Here is a 16,323-nt window from a genome sequence, read left to right as displayed (position 1 = left end):
CAGAAGTTGGGGCTTTGAGTTGTTGTTGTCATTTGTTTCCATATATTGCTTGATCTCTATTTTAATTTGGTCATTGATCCATTGATTATTTAGAAGCATGTTGTTAAACCTCCATGTGTTTGTGAGCCTTTTTGCTTCCTTTGTAGAATTTATTTCTAGTTTTATACCTTTGTGGTCTGAGAAGTTGGTTGGTAGGATTTCAATCTTTTTGAATTTACTGAGGCTCTTTTTGTGGCCTAGTATGTGGTCTATTCTGGAGAATGTTCCATGTGCCCTTGAGAAGAATGTGTATCCTGCTGCTTTTGGGTGTAGAGTTCTGTAGATGTCTATTAGGTCCATCTCTTCTAGTGTGCTGTTCAGTGCCTGTGTTTCCTTACTTATTTTCTGTCTGGTGGATCTGTCCTTTGGATTGAGTGGTGTGTTGAAGTCTCCTAAAATGAATGCATTTCATTCTATTTCCTCCTTTAATTGTGTTAGTATTTGTTTCACATATGCTGGTGCTCCTGTATTGGGTGCATATATAATAATGGTTATATCCTCTTGTTGGACTGACCCCTTTATCACTATGTAATGTCCTTCTTTATCTCTTGTTACTTTCTTTTTTCTTTGTTTTGAAGTCTATTTTGTCTAATACTAGTACTGCAACACTTGCTTTTTTCTCCCTATTATTTGCATGAAATATCTTTTTCCATTCCTTGACTTTTAGTATGTGCATGTCTTTGGGTTTGAGGTGAGTCTCTTGTAAGCAGCATATAGATGGGTCTTGCTTTTTTATCCATTCTATTACTCTGTGTCTTTTGATTGGTGAATTCAGTCCATTTACATTTAGGGTGATTATTGAAAGATATGTTCTTATTGCCATTGCAGGTTTTAGATTCGTGGTTACCAAAGGTTCAAGGTTAGAAAGAAGCTACATTTTTACAGGTAACATGTCTTGCAAAAACCAGTAAAAAGGCATGGGTCACTAAGATTCCTAACCTGGGACACTTGCCCTGTCAGATGAATATGAACTTAAAGTAAATAAATTACGAAGGTGCTATGGTAGGAACCTGTCCCAAATGTTTTCCAGTAAGTTCCTGAAAGCCCAAGACAAATGGGTCTTTATTAAAAATGGACACAGCCAGTAGGTAACCAGATCCTCTCAACATTTGTATTTCAAGCCTCTGACTGATAGTCATGTGGCAAGAAAATGAAGAAAAACTGTAAGGAACCATTACCTGGGGAAAACATTGAGTGATAACACTGAGTGAAGGTCATAAGATTGCAGAGGGTATCAGTTCTTGGTGTGGAAACCTGAACATCAGGGCCAAAGAGAATGGCGACAGTAAAAACAGATGTCACAGGTAAAGACATGTCCAGGTTTAAAACTGTCTTCAACATGGGAGTCTCTCGAACAGGGTGCATCACTGGCATCGCTGGGAATGCCTCATCCTGGCCATACATGGGGCCAGGTGGGCCAGGAGCAAAAGACTCTCTGTTAGTGACTGCATTCGCGTTGTGTTGAGCTTTTTCAGGCTCTTGTTACAGGTATGGATAATGCTGGAGAGTACCTACAGTCTACTTTTCTGGATCACTTATAACCAAAACACAGTGTATATACTTTTCAAAGTCATCATCATTTCTCTCAGCTATTCCAAACTGGCTTCCTGCCTGGCTCAGTTTTTTGCCTTTTAATTACAAACTTTATTCACCTTTGTTTTCCATGATGAAGAGGAAAATCATGGTGCTGATGCCTTGGCTTCTGAGGATATCCCCATTCACCTCCTTATGCTTCAGCTTCCCCTTCTCCACATATACCCTCAATGCATATGGACACAGTTCCACTCTTATCCCCTCCTCCAACACCACTGAGAAGTACTTTTCTGAGACCAATGTGGTCAACCTGGTTCTTCCCCATAACTTGAGGACTGTCATTCCTCTGATCATGTTATCCATGTGGTCACCCTGCTGTGATCATCTCTCTCAGGAGACAGACACACTCTATACACATGGAAAGCAATGGCACAGGCTTCAGGGCCCACAGTATGGAGGCTCACACGGGAGCCATCAAAGCTATCAGCTGCTTTTTCATTCTGTACATTTTCAATGCAGTCGCTCTATTTCTTCCATGTCCAACATCTTTGACATTGACAGTTCCTGGGATATTTTGTGCAAAATCATCAAGGCTGCCTACCCTGCTAGCCACTCGGTGCTACTGACCTTGGGCAACCCCGGGTTGAGAAGAGCCTGGAAGCAGTTCCAGCACGGAGTTCACCTTACCTATCAGGGCAGACTCTGTGGCTGGGGCCCACAGACTACCACAGGGCCTGGTCCAAACAGCTCTGCCTCATCCCTAACACACTGCCTGGCCCAGAGTAAGCTCTTAATTGTTTGCTGTTAATATTCTAAAGTAAGGGATGTGCGGCTGAGAGGCAGGGTATAGAGAATGAGGATATTCAAAGCAAACTGAATGTGAAAACGTCAGAGCCCACACTGAGCTGGATGCATGCCGAGGACTCAGCTGCACCGTAGGCTCAGGGGCAGAACACAGCTCAGTCCATAGCAGCTCAATCATCCAAGAGGTGAGGGGCGTGTGGGGGTGCCCTGAAGTATTCAGCTCCTGGACCCACTTCCAGCAATGTCACAGTGACATCTAGTATTCCCAGACTTAACCCTCTGACAATTATTTGAGTGCCTGTTTTGAACAAAGCAAGGCACTACTAGGTCAGGGGTCAGCAACTTTCTGTCAAGGGCCACATAGTAAATATTTTAAGCTTTGCAGGCCATAAATTCCCTGTGAAAGTCCATCACAAGTACTCAACTTTTGTGGTAGCCCCAAAGCTACCAGAGACAACATATAAATGAATAGAAATGGCTCTGCTCCCATAAAATTTTATCTATGGACAAGGAAATGTGAATTTCATATAATTTTCACACATCAGGAAATATTCTTTTGATTTTTTTTCAACCATTTAAACATGCGAAAAATATTCTTAGCTTGTGGGCTCTACAAGAAGAGATAGCAGGTCAGATTTGATCCCAAGCCACAGTTTGCCAGTCTTCATTTGGCACTTACTCCAGCCCAAGGAGGAGCCAAAACTCACACCAAACCTCAGTTACTTTCACTGTAAACCAGTTATTACAACTTTTGCCATGATTTGAACACTGCAATTTTCCAAATACTTTTGCCGCTTTGAATTTCTCCAGCTGGTGTCCAACACTTCGCAATCCCTAAACACAGTCCTTTATGTCTTTGAAAAAACAGACAACTAATGCCATAGTCTCGCCTCTCTCCCAACACCATGATGCTGTTAAGATAAGACACAGGGCCCCAAATGCGTCTTTAGCTAAAGCTTTGAAAGATACCACCATGAAGCTTTTCAATCCATAATGGAGTAAAAATTGGTAAGCAGGTTCCTACAGGGTCTTTGAGAATGTTATGAAGGCTATGTCTCCAGCTCTGAAATGACCGTACTCCTAAGAACTCTTGCTGTCACACTGGACACTAGGCTGCAGTTCTCTTCATGGTTCTGATCCAGCAGGGCAATATTTATATTTTCATGTTCTTTTCAGATGGTTAAGTAACTGGCTGGTTTATTATATACTGATGGGAAAGGCCTAGAGTCAGTGTGGCACATGGGAAGACCCTAGATTTTCATGTCAAAGATCTAGATTTGAGTTCTTACTCTGGGTGATCTTTGGAAAGTCACTAAACCTGCCCTGGCCCCATCTGGAAAACAGAAATGATCGCAATAGCATTTCACGGGGTTGTTTTGAGGTTCAAAGGAAACAATATGTGCGTAATAAACTATAAGCCCCTATACAAAGATGAGTGCACTTATTCATTCAACAGAAGTGTATTGAGCATATGGGCTCCTAACTGAACAAGATGCTGATAACTCAAGGTTAACACACAAAAATTCATCCTCTAAGAGCTCAGAGTCTGGGAGAGAACACCTCACTAAAAACAACTCAATGTAGGAATACTCCAGTGGAGGTCTATGTATTGAGGGGTCAGGGATGTACCTCAAACCTCAAATGTGCACAATTAAATTCCCCTCCAAATAAATTTTATATCCTGACCTTCCTGTTTATTTCCTCCTGGGGCACAAAGAGGGGCTCAGGACAGAATTCTTTTCTCGCACTCTCACTGGACTAGTTAGGAAAGATAAGGGCCAAGAGAAGACTGTGCCACTGAGCACCCTCAGAGATCCCCATCAGAGCCAGGGATGCAAAAGAGAAAAGGGTCTCATTACATCCACGCCTCCCTAGCAAAAGCTGCTGTTTGCATCTCCTGCCTAGAGCCCTCAGAGACGACAAATAAATCTGCAGTTTATTCAAACCAGATGCTGGATAATAAAGTATGGCTGATGGCCCTGAGTGCAGCTGGGACCATAAATGATAGAAATCCTTATCAGGAGGGGGTGGCAATTCAACTCTCAGAAGCCTAGAGACCTCACAGGATCTCAGTCCGGTGCCTTGTCTCATCTCCCTTCTCAGAGAAAAAGGACCTGACACACTGTACTCATAAATGCAGTGAGAAAAATTTCCTTGTTTCTAGATTCAAAGACCCAGAAAAAACCTTGGAAAACCCAGTCTAGCCACCTGGAGGTCAGTTGTATACAGATCCCTGCAACCACCCTCTTACATTTCTTCCTAACCATGACCTGGCTCCCCAAGGAACAATGGCATGTCTGTTGGAAGATTCTACGGGACATGGATGAAAGAGTCTGGATTTGTATCCTTTGCTGAGGCTGGAGATCAGAAGAACCATGACTTAACTCATACCTCCAGCCCCTCACTCCCCACCCGCTCCCCTGACTCCCTGCCCTAGCAGTGGACCTACCCCAGATTCCCCATCTCATGGGAGCAGGTCCAAACAAGCAGTGGCATCGGGAAGTGGAACTGGGTGAAGCCATTTCTCTGCACTCAGGGAATCTGTGGAGACAGCCGCAGGAAGGAGATAAAGTCAAAGGTAAGCTCTGGTCATTGAGTGATTGAGGTGCGGAAAGGAAAGGCCAGAAGACTTTTTGATCGCTTTGAGGTGTGTGAGCAGACAGGCCGATGCTCTGGTGAATCAGGACCCAGATAACTCAGTGAATAAACCCCAAAGTCCAAGCTGCAAACACAAGAGAATATACAACCTGGGATCTGCTCTCCACGCTACATGGTGCAGCCTTCTGCCAAAAAAAAAAAAAGACATCCACTGTCACACTGGAAAACTCTGACTCCTCTTTCCCGTGGCCCAGGACCACCTTCACATGGAGCATAAAAATGCCAAGTAGACTCAATCAATTAACTAAGACTAGCAAGATGAGCAAGGACGGTTAGAATTACTTACCGTGGAGTATACTGTTAGCTAAATGTTTATGTTTTATTTTTATATTTTTGACTAAGTCTTGTTCAACTTTATGTGAGATTTATCTTAATACAGCAAAATATAATATGTAATCAAAACTAAATATTGCCAAAGAGTACCTTAACCTCTTTGTGAACTAATCAAATTGTTAAATGATTAAAATGCCTCTGTCTTTTCATGAGTATTTAATTAATTTCTGCATCTGTATTCTTATATCTAGAAGCACTGACATGACTTACATTTGTGGCACTGAACATTGTAATTGCACCCAATGACAAAAGCTTTTGTTTTTGTTTGCAAAGGCCAAGTAACTGAAGAATATGTCTGGCAAGTCCTGATCCGAAGAAGTCACTCTGAAAAGTCAGACCCTACGGCCTGAGTCTCCATCCTCTTTGGCCCCCAGGGCATGCAGCATTGCTGACTACCCCCTTTTTAAAAACTCTCCACCCTTGGCTTCTGTATCTCTTTAGCTGCCTGACCTTTATCCTGTTCTTTTAACTTTAATTACATAAAATTTCAAACATGCAAAAAAGTAAAGAAGTAGTATGATGATACCCTATGTATCTCAGCCTCAACAACTATCAACATTTTGCCAGTAATGTCCATGGAAGGTTTTTGAGTAGGATAATTATATGAGTCAAATATTTCTAGTCACTTTAGCCCAAAAGATTTTGTGGGTTCTAAATTAGGAAGTTGTAGAAACTTTGTGTCATTTCCCCTAAATGCCATGGCCATTCTCAGCCTATGATTTGAACCCTTCAAGCTGGCATACGTGTGTTTGTTCTCTGAATTTTCCAATTCTTCTTTGCCCATTTCAACACTCGTTAATGAGGTCCTACTGTATTTAACTTAAGTTCCTCTAAAAATGGTTCTGCCTGTTTTTCTGACTCCTCTGTCCCTTTGGCCATTTTTAATGTGTGCTTTGCAACACAGACCCTGCAACTGTTCTGTCTTTTTTCCTCATAGAGTAGTTGAGCAAATTCACATTACACTCCAGTAAGTCTTTCTTCGTTTCAAGGAGCTCTACACCAGTCATAAACTACCTGTTTCTGTTCTAATACACAAATCAAGAAAAAAAGTCTTAGGATCTTTTATACTGTTGTTGTTTTCTCAAAAACTACTTGTCTTCCAAATCTCTTTTCCAACTTTCCTAAACAACGCTTATGGATATGTCTCTGAATTCTTAATTTATCTCACCCAGAGTGTGTTGGCAAACCAGCTCTCTGGTGGAGAGAGAGAGAAGATAAAGGGAAGAAAGAAAGGAGAATGGAAGAAAGAAGGGAGGGAGGGATGCGTGGAGGGAGAGAAGGAGGACAGGGCCCTGATGTGTAGAATTCTGATTTCCATTGTGTAAATACTCCCACCATCATGTTATTTGAACTACCAACATGATGTTACTGAATGGAAAGGTGGGGAGAGATGTACGCCATCCATGCCCTCTAGCTGGTAGGAGTCAACTCCAGCCCACCACTCCTTCTTCCTCTCAGGCAAAATAGCAAAGAGATTGAATTTACAGATTCTAGAGCCACAGTCTCAATTTCAACGCAGTACTAGCTCTGTGACCTTGGGCAAGTCGCTTAACCCCGATGAGCTTCAATTACCTACCTTCAAAATAGGTGTAATGAATATCTTTGTCTCGTGGGGTTATTGCCATAATGTGGAAATTTCTTAAGACTGGTTTCTCACATCCTATAGGCACTCTAAAGTGTTTCCCACTATTCCTTAGGACTGAAGATCACATGGTGTTGTACAGATTTATTCCCACTAGATGGCATTCTCCCCATTTCTGTAGCATAAACTGCTTTTATGGAGCTATTTGCAACTCAGTATTCAAGTAAGCCAATTGGATCATATGAATTATTTGATAAAAATGTTCCCCTTTCAGCTCCCACTTTAAGCTTCTTATTTTCCTTTGACAATCTATTAAGAATATGTCTATTGACCCTTGGGTGTAGCCATTTCTAAAGCTCTATACAGAATCTATTCTCAACAGAGAGTTTCTAATCTTCTATGATGAGAATTAAAGCCAAAGCCACAACTGTTTCTGTTACAGAAGGGGTCAGCTCCCTGATCTTTGGTCTATTCTCCCTCCTCTCACTCAGAAGAAGATAAGATGACTTTAAATGTGACCTCCATTATCACATCATTTATTTCCCTGCCCTGTCACTTTGAAAGGAGACCATAAATCAGTTGAATAATAGTTCTTATTTACTGAGGTACCGTATATGTGAGATACTGCGCCAGATAGTAAAAGTATAAAGGTAAAGAAGAATCATGTAGAAGCAAGGAATTTACCTACCAATAAATCTACCAGATGTTTTCAGCAATAAAATATATATTTTTAAGAACTCAACAACTTACTTTAAAACTTATATAGAATAAAGATCCTTGAATCTAATCTCTGCCAGATATTAAGGCACACTACTAAGTTATAGAGGAAAATGCATAAGAATAGACTCATTTATCCATGGAACTTAAAATACGATTTTTAAAAAAGCAAACCATATAAAAGATAGATTATTTATCAAATGGGAATAAGATTCATTATTTGGGAGAAAACAAAGTTGGATCCCTTCCTTTTACTTCATAAAAAGGTAAGTCCAAATGGATAAAAGATATAGATGTAGAAGGAAAATTAAGAAAATATAGACAAATTTTGTGACTAAAGGGTAGAGAATGGCTTATTAAATGAAACCCTAAAAGCTTAAAAACTAGTTGAATTTCCATTCAGTGAAAGGCACAGATGACAGTCAGGGAGAAGACATTTACAACATATAAAAGCTGTAGGAAACCACCAACTAGACTATACAAGGAAAATCAGTGCACACACACACATGCGCACACATACACACAAATAAGGCAGAGGAAACCCAAATGGCCAAGAAAAGAAGTGCTCATCCTTACCTGTAACCAGAAATATACAACCTAAAACTGTACGATAGTATTTCACATTCATCGGAATAGCCAAAAATTACCAAGCTGTGATGAGGACGTGAAGGAAACCCTTGGTGCTGGCTGGCAGAAGCATGAAATTGTACTACCATTCTGAAGAGTGATCTGTTGGTACTTGGTGAAGAAAAATATTCACATGCACTTTGACTCAGAGATTTGCTCGTGCGTACGTCCCCAGGAGAAACTCTAGCACAGGTTCACGAGTGGCCATAGATAAGGATGTTCCTTGCAACACTGTTTGTGGAGGTAGTGAGTGGAAGACACCCCAAATGAGGAGAAGAGTTCAGTAAGGTGGGGTGGACCTCCAGTGCAGAATAGCATGCAGCAGTCAGGAGAGGTGAACTCGAACCAACAGCACCGGGAGAGGGTGCCGAGAGAGAACAAGAAGCGGAATAAGTTCTACAGCGAAAACATCACACACAAAGAACAGCAACATACACTTTAGGAGGTGATATTCATCCCAGGAACCCCATCAACCACAAGAGCACATGTGTCTGGGAGAAGAGCATAACAGTAGCTAAGGGCACAGCTTCGGGAGCCAGGCCACTTGGGTTCAGATGCTGACTCCACCACTTAACTGCCCTGTCACCTTGGGCCAGTCTCTGAAAAATAGGAGATAATAATCCGTAACTACTCTTGGGGTTGTTGAAAGGATTAGCTGAGTTAATATTAAGTAATTAAATAATGCCTGTCAGTATGTGCTCACTAAGCGGTGGTGGTGTTATTATTATCCATAACAATATGAGCAGGGGATCAGGAGTGGAAGAGAAGAAATAAAATTTAAAACAAGGTGAGGAGGGACTTGTATGTATGATGACAGTGAACTGTTAATAGAAGGAATGATTAACTCAAACACTTTCTGTGTCTGAGGTTAAAATGTACAGATGCAGACACACCATGTCTTCCTCCCTGCAGATGCTTAAAATACAGTGGGAGATACTGAACATTTCAATATACTGTGGTAAAGGCAATGATAGGAAAATACATGAGGTGGCGCAAGAACCCAGAGAAGGGACAGTTAGCCTACAGGTCCACAAAGGGATTCTAAAGGATAGGAGTCTTGGGGTACAGGATCATTTAGGGCTTAATATCTGAGATCTGAGTTTGGGTCACAATTATGCCTCTTACTATTTTTAGGATATTACATTCCCAGAGTAATCACAACTAGAAAACATCCATGCCCTAAGAATATATTATTAGAACTCAAAGATCTCAGCAGAACCTCACAAAAACCTTAGCTATGATTAAGCCCTTCTCAAGGTAGTTCATATATATTCCCCAAACTTCATATTATCAATCACATGCAACCTGAAGGCCTAAAAATACATCTCCTCACTCCTTTGTACAGAGCATGTTGGAGAATGGCTATTGTGGCTTTTAGTGATCCTCCGCAAAGTGAGGGTGCAAGGGTGGTGACCACTGAAGAACTTCAAAGCAGAAGGGGTGAGGACTAAGATGGCCTTTAAAGTAAGGAGGAAGTAATTACCAGTCAGATGAAAGGGTCTTTTGAGCAACTGTCAGCCCACAGGCTACTACTGGAGTGAGCTACCAGCTGCTAATTAAAAGGAGAACCACTAGGCACACGTGTTGAATCAGTAGCTAGAATGTTATTTTGTCCTAAGAAGGTGGTGCTTGGTTCAAGAAAGGAGACATAGTCACTAGAGAGTTTACAAATCCCCATGGCAAAACACTCACCAGATTTGCTCATTTTTCCCATGGAAGAAATGCAAAGATAAAAATACTTGAGTGGCCTGAAATTTGCTTAGGGAATGACCTTGGAAGTAAAGAAGGAAAAGGACATCACAGACATTCCTTCAGGCAAATTCCCACAGACAGAGCTGAATCACATGTTCTCTAGCAGTTTTGAAACCAAAATCAGGTGTAGGAAAGTAGACAAGTTTATTTATTTGAAACTGAGAATAATTTCCAATCCAGAAAGTGGCCACCAAAGTTAAGTGTCAAGGTCATGGGGGCTGGATGGCTCATGTTCATTTCACACCTCCATCACTTACAGGCTTTGTTTTATTTATGGTCTTGCCCAATTTTCTGAATTTCTCCATGCCTTGGTTTCCCCATCAATAAAATGGGGACATGGTGATAATAGTACCTACTTGAACAGCCACTTTGGAGAACAGTTTGTCAATTTCTTAAAAAGTTAAACATAAGCTTACCATTCAACACAATAATTCCACTTATGAAAACATGTGCCACCAAGACTTGTATGCAGATACTCATAACAGCATTGTTCCTAATGGCCAACAACCAGAAATAATCCAAATTCCCATCAGCTGGTGAAAGGATAAACCAAAGGTGGTACATCCACACCGTGGAACACTATTCAGCAAGAAAAAGTAAAAGATGACTGGTAACATGCTACAACAGGAATAAACCTCAAAACTTACGCTAAGTGAAAGAAGCCAGATGCAAAAAAAATAGGATTCCATTTATATGAAATTTCCAGAAAAGGCAAATCTATGGAGACAGAAAGCACATGGGTGGTTTCCTGAGACTAGGGATGGCAGTGGGATTGGCCTCTAACTGGCAGGAGGGGACTTTTGGAAGTGATGGAAATGTTGCAAGGCTGGACTGTAGCGATAGTTGCACGGCTCTGTAAATTTAATGAAAATCATTAAATGGTACAGTTATCAAGGGAGAATTACATGAAACATAAATTACACCTCAATAAAGCTGCTAAAAAAAACAGTGCCTTCCAGTACCTACAACATAATAGCTGTTATGATGATTGGGTTAATTCTTTTAAAGCTCTTAGAACAATGTCTGACATGTAGTAAGCTCTACATATACTTGTTAAATGTAAAAATAAATCTTTTATTTGATTAATTTTTAAATAAAAAATTTTTATTATAAATATTTTGTGGCTATATGACTCATCACATAAGTAAATTACTAACAGTTCTTGTAGGCTTTTCATACAAGAAGCACATCTGGGTACTTTAGCAATGGGATTACTTCTCTTCTATAAAACGTTTTAAAAACCACACTAAGCTAGAGGTCATTCAAGTAGAGACTTTGAAATTTGTTGCATGGCCTGGACTCTACATGCCACCTCTGCAGCCTCATTTTTGCCAGTGCTTGCTTCCAAATAGCTTCCACCAAAGAGAATTTCTCTCAGCCCCTGGAGACTCAGGTCAAGGTGCTTTCACACGTGTTGCCGGCTCTGGGTGCAAATCCATCTGCTCTCCCTCCCAAATCTCTAACTCCCACCTACCCCCCAAATCTTAATTCAGGTTCACTTTCTCTGGGAAGCTTTTTCTGATTCTCTCTCACTGCCTAAGCTCTGCACCCCCACTCCTTTCCCAACACCCACCCCCAACACACATATATTGAATTTGCCACCCAAATTTTTGCCTTTTGATTCCCACATGAAAAGATAAACAGCGCTTTTATCACCAAGCATGCAGAACGGTGTGTGGGACCTAAGGGGCACTCAACCAGGGGTGATTCTGCCCCTCCAAAGACATCGAGCAATTCCATGACCTCAAAAAGTTCCCTCTTGCCAATTTTCAGTCAGTCCTCACTCCCACTTCTGCCCAGACTCAGGAGAAACCATTAATCTGCTTTCTGTCTTCTCTGGAAACTTCATATAAATGGAATCATATGATATGGAGTCCTTTGCATCTGTTTTCTCTCACTTAGCCTAATATTTTGTTATAACTGGGGGTGGGACTGCAACTGGCATCTAGTGGGTGGAGGCCAGGTATGCAGCTAAATGCCCTACACTGCACAGTGAGAATTAACTGGCCCAATATGCCCATGGGGCTGTGGCTAAGAAATCCTGTACTCATGGAATGACAGCTTGAATTAATGAACAAATAGATGTTTTAGACATGAATTTAAGGATTGTCCCACTGTCTTTTTAAATTCTAAAAAAAGTCTCTAAAAACATTTCAATATCACTTCCCTTCCCACAGTTTGAAATTTGTTTCTCTAATGATACTATTTTCCCATCTCCAGGATGGGAGAAATAGAATAATTGTTATCACAGTATTTTGATGTTCTGCACTGATCCCCCTTCCCGCACGACCCCCAGCTTGTGTGTGGCTGCCAACAGCTGGCCCTCAGCTAAACAGTCATCCAGCCAAGGTCCGGCCATCTTCCCAGGACAGCCCATATCGTGACAGGGCTTGGAAAGGCCCAGACAACTCAGTAACTTGGGGCAACTCTGAAGGGCCATCCCAGCTTCAGAATTCCTTGTGGGGTTGGCTGAGGCCTTTGTTCAGAGGGCAGCACAGCCCCACATCTCCCTCAGCCCCATGCTGCTTCCTTCCCTCCCTCTCCTCCTTGGCCCTCCTGTCCTGCAGGTGGCAGTCATAAAATCAATCCGGAATCATGCTCCTTTCTATCTCCGGGAGTCTGCCTCCCAAATGGGACACCAGGAAACGATGGCTCTGACTTCTAAAAGTTATTGTGGAACTTGAAGATTTGTAATGTACATTTTTAAATCTGCAAACTAATATATAGTGACAGAAAGATTAGTGTAAACAAATTTCTAGTGACAGAAAGCAGGTCAGTGGTTGTTCAAGAATGAGGGCAGGGAGGATTGGGAGTGAAGAATTGCCAAGAGTAACCAGGAATTGTGGATATGTTCACTATCTTGATTGTGGGTAACAGTTTCACAGGTGTATATATACATATATATGTCAAAACTTATTAAATTGCACACTTTACGTGCAGTTAATGGTATGTCAGTTATACCTCAATAAACCTGTTTCATAAAAGAGAAAGGAAAAAAATGGCATTATCAAAGCCTTAAAAAGAGTCTGAGAAATTATGAAAAAATGTGCATAATCCCAAAAACAACTATTTTCATTTTTTCCATTTGCTTTTGTTTCTGCCCATTTGCATTCATATTTTATAAGGGTATAATGGCAGTATGTACTAGCTGTTCTCAGATGTTGTCACACTGGTATGTCCTGAAGAACCGTGAGATTTCCAACTAAATTTGTTATTAATCATATATAAAGTGCCCCAGCTTGCCAAGGTTATCTGTTCTAATAGAGCAGAGCATATCCAAGGTTAGAGCCGTAATAATCTCAACTGTCCTCTCACACATCTTGGTATGGTCTCTTAAGTGAGAAAGCTGGCACACAGAATTTCATACAGCCCTTGGTAAATCCTTAGGAAAATGTCAGACTGTACAAACCAGTGCTGTAAATACTCAGCTGTATCTTGGCAAATGATGTGTCTTAAAACTGTACCAAATATGTTGCTACTTGGCCTTCATAATTGACATTTTCCTTAAATCTAAGTAAAATATACAAATGGCAGTAAGTCATATGAATAAGTCTCCTTGCAATCCCTGCCCACTTCTGTCAGTAAAAGTTCCTAAAGGCAACTTTTTTCTTCCTCCCTTCCTCCCTCTATCTTTCCTTGCAGCTTGTCTTTCTTTCTGGGTTGATAATATACTCACATGGGCAAAAATGGAAAAGTGTTAAATGTCTTATAAATCAAAAACTCTCCCTCCTGTCCTGCCCACCCCCCTCCCCCAGTCACCTAGCTTCCCTCCTCAAAAGCAACCAATTTTATCCATTTTTTGTCTTTCCATCTGGCCAATATCAACAAGCTATGTTAGGAATAAAATGAAGGTTCCTGTGGTCAGGATTCTCACCTGGCCCTGGTTGGCCAGCTCACCACACACATGTGGGCAATACATTGTTATTGCCTCTATATAAAGAACTCCGCCCAGTGCTCTGGGCAACACGGTGGCAGGGCTACAAGGCCTCAGGAGAGCAGAGCAGAGGCTGGAGTGGTGACAGCACCAAGGACAGAGGTCCAGAGGATGGCTGTGCAGGGAGAGAGGCCCAGAGGCAGAGACCGGCCTGCTGCATGCAGACTCGCTCTGAGTGAACGGGATTTTAGTGATTGACCTGCTACCATGGAAATAAAGTTGGTTATAACCCTTTCACCCCATGAACATTCTACTGTCATTTCTTTGGTCACACTGAATCCATAATGAACTTGCCCAGGGCTGAAACCCATTAGCAAGATATATGTATGTATGCATATATCCACACACTTAGAGACTTTTTCAACCCTTATCAAAAGAAAAAGAGCAAATAATAAGCACTGTTTTACTCCTTGCTTTTCAGTTATTAATATATAGGATATCATCCATTATTAACATATAAAGAGCTTCTGAATTCTTTCTAAAGTTGAAAATGATAATATTGGTGTGTCAAATTAGTCCCACATTGCTGAACATTTAGGTAGTTGCCATTCTTTTGCTACTACAATGTCATAATAAATAACATTATAGCACATCACATTGCATGTAAGCAAACATGTTTGTAGCATAAATTCTTAAAAATAGAATTGCTAGGTCAGATGGTGCGTGCATTTGTAAAACAGAAAGATAGTGTTAAACTGCTCCGCTTAGAGGGCGTACTGTTTACATTCCCACCAGTTACGTAAGACAATGACTTTCCATGAATCCCTGCCAACCCCATGAGTCACCAAACTTTTTAATCTTTGCCAGCTTGACAGATGAAAATATATCATAGTGTAATTTTAACTTGCAGTTTTTGTTATGTTTGGGAGCCATCTATGTGTCCATTTCTGTGAATGTTCTGTTCATATCATTTGCCCATTTTCCCACTGGGCTTCTGTTCTTTTACTTTACTGATTTTTTCAAGCCCTTTCCTCTCTAGAATAACTAGCTTTTTGACTGTGAAATAACCCAAATATTTTTCCCAGTTATTTTTTTACTTATTGGATTTTGCCAAATATATTTCTTTAAATATCACGTAATTGAACATACAAGTCTTTAAAAATTAATGCATTTGGAGTTATAGTTAGTCTGGCTGTCTCTACTCCCAGACTTTTTTTGTAAAGGTTTTCCTTAAATTCCTCAGGTACTTTATTAGTTTCTTTCTTAAATTTTTAAATATTTGATCTGTCTAGAGATTTTCCTTGTGTAAGACATGAGGCATGGGTCCAACTACATTTTGTTAAACCTCCCAGTTGTCCCAATACCATTTATTGAGTAATCCATCTTTTACTGGTTTGAAAAGGCAACTTATTTAAAACCTTTCTGGCTTCAAATATTTAGTTCCAAATTGCATGATTAAAGCTCTAGTGATGTTTCTAATGTAGACAGTATCATTGTTCCATCTGTAAAAGATGAGGATTTGGTTTACACACACCACCCTTTCTCCCTCTCCTCCAGAGTTTGATATCTGCAAGCATATATGTATATGTATACATACATTTAGTCCCTCTATCACTCTTGCTTCTTTAAATCATTGACTTACACCACTGTTTCTTGTTACAACTCTACTCAGAATCTATACACTCCTCTTGGCAATATAAAGATAACTGCATAGAAGTGTACATACATTTTGTTGTTCCATAACAGGGCCCAATATAACAGTAATAATAATAAAAGTAGTCTTTGGAAGCAGGATATAGAAACTTGGAGCAATGTTTTACCATCCTGTGATTCCTAAAATGAATATCACGAGTCCCTACTGGTATAAGTGACTGAATGAATGAGTAAATAATAAATAAATGGGACAATTCTTTCAGGATAATTCCAATTAATAAATGTAGAAGAAATGATGGAAACAGCAAATCATCATTAGAACACTAGAGTAATAACTGCTGCAGGCAACACCCACTGATAAATGATAAAATTGGTAGGTGAAAGTTTAAGGAAGAACAGGACATTAGCATAGCCTCAAATTACGCCCCCCAAAATATGTTTTACTTACTGTGGTGGTTTTAACATATGTCTACAAATTTTTTAATGTTGCTCCCTGCAGGAGGTAGGTTTAATCTTCCCAACCCCTATCCCACCCCCAGAGTGGGTGGTACTTAATGACTCCCTTCCAAACAACAGAGGATGGAAAGAGGAAAATTGTGATTTTCACAGAGGTTAACAAGCGACAAAGGTTAACATCCCCAAAAATATGCCTTGTTGTTGTTGATATCAGAAACCCCCTGACATAATTTGAGAAGGGCACTACATCTCTGTGGTATATTTCCCAAAAATCCAAAACACAAGCCTAGCTATG

The 16,323-nt window shown here is 40.6% G+C and overlaps 1 protein-coding gene across 1 annotated transcript; it reads left to right on the top strand.

Moving 5' to 3' along the window:
* Positions 1-1,315: 1,315 nt before the first annotated feature.
* LOC108404387 (taste receptor type 2 member 40) lies at positions 1,316-5,717 on the top strand. The gene is given in 6 exon segments (XM_036994550.2): positions 1,316-1,451; positions 1,629-1,936; positions 1,938-2,103; positions 2,106-2,354; positions 4,814-4,954; positions 5,641-5,717. Coding segments are annotated over 6 exon segments (1,077 nt in total).
* The last annotated feature ends 10,606 nt before the right edge of the window (positions 5,718-16,323 follow it).

This window comes from Manis javanica, chromosome 6, assembly GCF_040802235.1.
Source record: "Manis javanica isolate MJ-LG chromosome 6, MJ_LKY, whole genome shotgun sequence".
Lineage (NCBI taxonomy): Eukaryota > Metazoa > Chordata > Mammalia > Pholidota > Manidae > Manis > Manis javanica.
This window is presented reverse-complemented; position numbering and strand designations above follow the sequence as displayed.